The sequence below is a fragment of the Arachis ipaensis genome, chromosome B10, assembly GCF_059453495.1.
Source record: "Arachis ipaensis isolate K30076 ecotype BB chromosome B10, ASM5945349v1, whole genome shotgun sequence".
NCBI classification, from domain to species: Eukaryota; Viridiplantae; Streptophyta; class Magnoliopsida; order Fabales; family Fabaceae; genus Arachis; species Arachis ipaensis.
The window spans coordinates 8792904-8799150 of NC_142435.1; the positions used below are offsets into that span (position 1 = coordinate 8792904).

At 34.0% G+C, this 6247-nt stretch overlaps 2 protein-coding genes across 2 annotated transcripts; one reads left to right on the forward strand and one right to left on the reverse strand.

Moving 5' to 3' along the window:
* Positions 1–1891: 1891 nt before the first annotated feature.
* Positions 1892–3538, reverse strand: LOC107624311 (SH3/FCH domain protein). Its single transcript, XM_016326807.3, has 3 exons — positions 3332–3538; positions 3156–3246; positions 1892–2240 (listed from the first exon to the last, which is right to left on the reverse strand). Exons 1-3 carry the CDS (start codon positions 3444–3446, stop codon positions 2210–2212), a joined length of 237 nt encoding a protein of 78 aa, XP_016182293.1. The 5' UTR covers positions 3447–3538; the 3' UTR covers positions 1892–2209.
* Positions 3539–4398: 860 nt separating this feature from the next.
* On the forward strand, positions 4399–5885 carry LOC107624262 (GTP-binding nuclear protein Ran-3). The gene is made up of 8 exons (XM_016326749.3): positions 4399–4525; positions 4597–4666; positions 4740–4796; positions 4877–4994; positions 5103–5192; positions 5278–5457; positions 5548–5625; positions 5698–5885. Exons 1-8 carry the CDS (start codon positions 4523–4525, stop codon positions 5765–5767), a joined length of 666 nt encoding a protein of 221 aa, XP_016182235.1. The 5' UTR covers positions 4399–4522; the 3' UTR covers positions 5768–5885.
* Positions 5886–6247: the final 362 nt, after the last annotated feature.

Sequence of the window (6247 nt, forward strand, 5' to 3'; positions counted from 1 at the left end):
TGTTGTCAAAGATCTAATTAGATTTTTAATTATGAATACTTTCAATTTGCGAACTCTAACATTTTTTTACACTAGGAAGGCCTAATTATAAAATTAAAAGCAGTGTAGAAACCCAACTGAAAGAAAAAAAAAGTATAAAAACCTAATTACAAATTTAATAAAACTATAAAGACCAACAAAATAATTAAACCTATATATAATAGATCTAATATATGAAAAAAATAATAAAATTAATAATAATATTGTTTGATATTGTATCATTCTTAAGTTTTTAGTTTAATTTCTTGTATATAGTATTGTATAATAACAAAATAATATTGTATATAGTCATAGTTATATAAATTTTAAAATTTAATTTTATTTCTTGAATTTAATAATTAATAATAATAGGGGTCGATAGGAGCGGGACGAATACCCGTAAAGACGGGTTAGGGAATAGATTTTTATTATTTGCAGGCAGGAACAATGTAGGTTCTATACAGACTAATGTAGGGTGCGGTGGGTTCGGGTAGGGCAAAAACTCGCCTCTTACCCACCCCGTTAACACCCCTAGATTTAGAGGTAGTTGGCAAGAGAGAAGGAAAATGACAATGGATGCAAAGATGGCAACACATCAGAGAAAGAGAGAAAGACAAAGACGAAGACGACACGAGGCAACGGAAGAAGTGTGTTTAAGCAGTGATTATTATGTTAATGCTTGAGGGAAAGAACTCCTCAGCTTGTAGGTTTTGTATACACTACTAAACTAATCGTTCTTCATAAAGACAATGTCTAATAAGGAAGAAACTAATTATCCCTAACTGTTTCTAATTGCTTCTAATTGACACATAAAGAAACTTTACTATAATATCAACAAGGAGAAAGAGGAAACGACGACCATGGTGGTGGAAGCAGAGGTGATGACGCAATGATAGATCCAAAAGGCAATGCAAAGGCATATCTAGATGGAGTTGCAGATGCAGAGGTGGTGAAGCCTAGAAGGCGACACAGATCCAGTTGTGGAGGGGAGGAGGCAAAGGCGACGACATGTAAAGGAAGAGGTGGCAGCAACCACGTGCAAAGGGAATGAAATGATGGTGGTGGTGATGGTGCTGTTGGGTTTGGGAGAGAGAAGTGGAAGGTTATAGAAGGGGAGAGTTTGGGAGTAAAATTGGAAATAAAAAATTAACAAAGCATTGACTATTACAAAATTGAATCAAATTCAAAATTAGGATTAGTTTTGAATAATTTCAAAAAGATTAGAGACAAGATACATACGACCATTTGAGAAGTATTGGAAAATTAAAGCCGGAGCAACCGAGCAACACAACTTAAGAGTACCAGAATTAGGTTACCGATACTGAATGCCAAAATCTAAGTTATATGATTGGTCAAACTAATCTTTACATGGACTATAGAATACAAACATTGTTGCCCTACATTAAAAACTGAAACATAAGGGAAATGTCAAACGCAGTCTGTTAGGCAATCATGTTAATCATGTTAAATGGACAGCATAGCCATTCATCTAGTCCTCAAGCAAAATGTAAACACAAAAAATGAGGAATGCTAGAGGGCCAGCAGTTAGCCATCAATGTTTAAAGTATGGGCTAAAAGTATATTGTTGGATTACTAGAATAAAGGAACTGGGTTGATAGCTAAAAATACTAGCTAAAAACAACAAATTCTGCTGGCCCTTGAGCATTTCTCCACAAAAATATTAATCCAACATCATTTCCTTTTCTCTATTCATTAGAGGTACAAAGTATGCTCTAACTATAACTAAATTTCATTCATTTTCCTTCTCCCCACATCTGGTCACGAATGAAATAAGGATATGCATATTGAAGCTCTGAATCTAATTATATAAAACCACATCAAATTATATGAAACTACGTAAGTAAACTCAAAATTTATGACTCAACAGAGCAAATGACATTAAGAAATCATAAAGATTTACTGGCACTATAAAACTCAGAATTCAAAGAACAGCCTCCTAACTCCAGTTATTCTATTTAAACCAAAATCCGAAAGATTTACCTCTCAAAAAATACATAGTGATTAACATTCCAAAACATTTGGAAAAGTATTCATACATGATCAAAATTGACCTATACTATTCAAGGTGTTACCAGGAGGTTGAGCAGCATAATTGGCCAAAATTTTATTGAGCACCTGAGGTTGTTAGGTCAATGATAATGATCGAACATCCGAAACAGGCTTCACAGAATCACTTGCTCTCTATATCATAAATATCTGTTCTGGGTATTGCCATTAAGGAGAAACAAGATAAGAAAATGTTAAAATAACAGAGTTACAGACCATGGTCCTTGCAGTTTTAATGGATTTGATTAAACACAAAGTACAACTTAGTTAATCATGATTAATATAATAACAAGTACAAATATAGTTAGGATAATTATTCTTGCATTGGATCAAATACAATGTAAACATTACATTATAGCACTTTTAACTTGTGTCAGCTGCCAATTAACGTGATGAATCAATTTAAGACAACTACAACAATTTGGAGAGGAAATATAACTTATGGATTTGGTGGAACAAGTACCATTTAAGTGGATTAAAATGGGGGATGTACTAATAATGAAGAAAAGATTAATGGTTACCATTACCATTCCTTGAATCAACAACAAGAAGAAACAAAGAAAGCCCTTTTTCCATTCTATGGAGTTAGCTACATGGATCATACAATGCCAAAGTGCTTTATCAGAAATCATTTGCTCAAATAATACTATTAAAACCATCCTGAAGATTAATCTATATGGGAACCAATGGGTCTCACAATCAACCGAATCCAGTAATTTCTGTTGCATCTATTCAACATACAAAAATGGATTTATGAAAGAAATGCAGAAAAGACACATAAGTGTGATTCCATAGCCTCCTTACTTACAGTATTTTGCTCTATTCAACAGGGTGGCTCCACTTTAACATAAGGGGAAAACAAAAACCATCATACCCCAAAAGCTTAAGTTTCTCAAAAACATCACTTTTATATAACACGAACTCAGAAGAACAATGAAAAGCATGCACAAATTGAGTGTCCAAAGAAAGCGTCCCCCTTCTCCCACCCCCAATTAAAGAATAAGATTATAATATGATAAAATTAAAACCATGTAGCATAGCAATGGAGGAGGCGAATAGAAAAAGGATACACAAGATAGAAGCCATGGGCGAAAGCACCAGCTAAGACAGCAGTGAACAAACGATCCCTCAAAACAGGTCTATGCCTAAGGGAAAGGCGAACTGTGAAAGCAAAAAACCAAAAATGAAAGATTGAAAGAGAAAAGCAATAATTAATTAGACGGAGAAGGAGAAGAGGAGAACATACTAAGAGGGAGAACAGGGGCATAAATGAGAGGAACAAGGAACTTGAACGGTGGACCGTTGCTCTTCCTCCTTACCACAGCTTCTTGATTCGACGGATCGGACGGCGGCGTTGCCATGCTGATGCTGCGATTTGGAATTTTGGATCTCAATTCTCAATTGCTTGCCAACTACTCTGCGCACGCCGTTTTTATTCCTTTTTCATCACACGCCTATTTTTAATTTATGGTAAATAGAAGATGATAGTGAAAAATTATTAAATGATACTTCAATTCAATATATTAAATTATTTTATTATTTTTTAACTATGTGACTAATTGGCCAATGAGTAATAGTTCAAATGGCATAGTCTCCTCATACTCAATTAAGAGGTTGTGGGTTCAAGTCTCCTATCTTTGGTAAAAAAAAAAAAAAAAAACTATGTGACTAATTGATTACCAAGATTTATATGAATAATAATAATATATTCATATTCATAAAAACAATTAATTTGTATGTATGTTATCTACTTATATTCTTTTTTAACCTTTTTTTTTTTAATGCTTTGAAATTTTCTAAAAAGGTTGGTAGTAAAATATTAATGATAGTAATAGAAAAAGAAAAATGTTAGGAGCCAATAAATTTTGTAATTTGTAATTATTAATTAATTATCATTAATATTTTTAATAGTTTAAAATTATATCTAAATGATATAGATAGGATTGTTTACTTTCCTTTTGCTAGTTAAGTATTGGGCTATAAACTTTTTCGTAGAGAGAAATCTTAAGTAGCTAATCATTTTAGTTTAAAAAAAAATGATTATTATCAACTCATACAAATCAAATATAAAAAGCTAATATTTCTGTATGGAAATTTACATGACAATAAGAAATGAATAAAGGTCTGGTTTGTTGTACGAAGGGTCAAAAGTGGAAGGGTGGTGTAGTTAGTTCAATGACAGTGGTCAACGCTGATGCATTGCTAGCTAGGTTAGCCAAATTATAGTGGAATAGAGTAAGAATTTGGATATACCAAATGTGATGGTGCTACAGCAATGGCAAGAATATGGAAAAGCAGAAATGATAGTGGCGTGCGTGATATTGAAGCTTTGTGTTGTGCGTGAAATGTAAGTCGAATCGCAAACTATATAAACCACCAACTTCATCATCTTCATCATCGCCATTCACTTCACACTGCACCCTCTCATATTATCATCATGGTACGTACTATATTCAACTTTGATATCCATCTTTCTGTTTTTTTCATTCACCTTGTGCCCTTTATTTACAGGCTCTGCTTCATCAACAGACAGTGGACTACCCTACCTTCAAACTCGTCATAGTTGGCGATGGAGGAACTGGTAATAAACTAATAATACAATATAATCATGCATCATGTTAGTTATTAATAGTCTGTATTCGTGCCTGGCTCAGGAAAGACCACTTTTGTCAAGAGACACCGCACTGGCGAGTTTGAGAAGAAATATGAACGTAACACACTTTCTTAATTTCTTTTCAGCTTAATTAATTATTATGATTATTTATAAATCATAATTTTTGCAACGTAACAGCAACCATTGGTGTGGAGGTTCATCCACTAGACTTTCACACGAATCGTGGAATGATCCGCTTTAACTGCTGGGACACTGCTGGCCAAGAAAAATTTGGTGGCCTTAGAGATGGTTACTAGTAAGTCCAATTAATTAAGCTTAATTAATCCTCATCCAATCTAAGTTAGTATGAATATGATTTGATTGCATTTTGAATTGTGCTTAAACTGTGTTGAACTGTGTGCAGTATTCATGGACAGTGTGCTATCATTATGTTCGATGTCACAGCTCGCTTGACGTACAAGAATGTTCCCACGTGGCACCGAGACCTCTGCCGGTATGTTAAGTTTATTCTTTTCCACAAATTTATTTGCACTGCGTTTTCTGTGCTATTATGTCACTCTTCCTTGTGGATTTTATAGGGTGTGTGAAAATATACCCATTGTTCTATGTGGAAACAAAGTTGACGTCAAGAACAGACAAGTTAAAGCAAAGCAAGTTACATTTCATAGGAAGAAGAATCTGCAGTACTATGAGATATCCGCAAAGAGTAACTATAATTTTGAGAAACCTTTCTTATACCTTGCCAAGAAACTTGCAGGGTAATTAATTAAAACTCTTCAATCTTTGTTTATATTTTGCTTCAATCTCATGAGTCGATGCAAATAAATTGGTCTTGTAAATCATTACAGGGACTCTGACCTTCACTTTGTGGAGATGCCTGCTCTGGCTCCCCCAGATGTAGTCATTGATTTAGCTACACAGCAATTGTAAGCATTGTTTCAAGTTCAATACATGTCTTTGTGTAGTTATGAAAATTTAAAATTTTACATGTTTTTCAGGAATGAACAAGAGCTTAGTATGGCAGCTGCTCAGCCTCTCCCTGATGATGATGATGATACATTTGAGTAGACTTTAGGGCTCCCTAAACCCTTACTATTTGATGTGTTATATATGCAGTGTTTATTTCTTAGTAGCAGTTTCTCATGCTATATGCAAATGTAATCAATAAACATATGGAGTTTTATCACATTGTATATCCCCCTGCTAAAAATTTTCTCTTATGATTTGTATGTGCCAATTTCCTTATAATCCTAGTAAAGTAACTAGTGGAATAATATTTAGCTGTAGACATCAAAATTACAATAGAAAAATAACACATTAGAAAGAACTTCACAAATGATTCCAGTACACTAATCCTTCAACAAATACATGCTTATATACACAATAACGCAAGTGGTAACCTGCCAGCTAAGCATTTCCACTCTGTGTTGGGTGGTGCTTGTAAATTGGAAAAGAAGAAGAATAATCTGTGAGTGGCCCAAAAGAACAGCTAGCATTTTGTTATGTCAGATATGACACAGCACATGAAAACTGGCTTCTCTCTGTTGC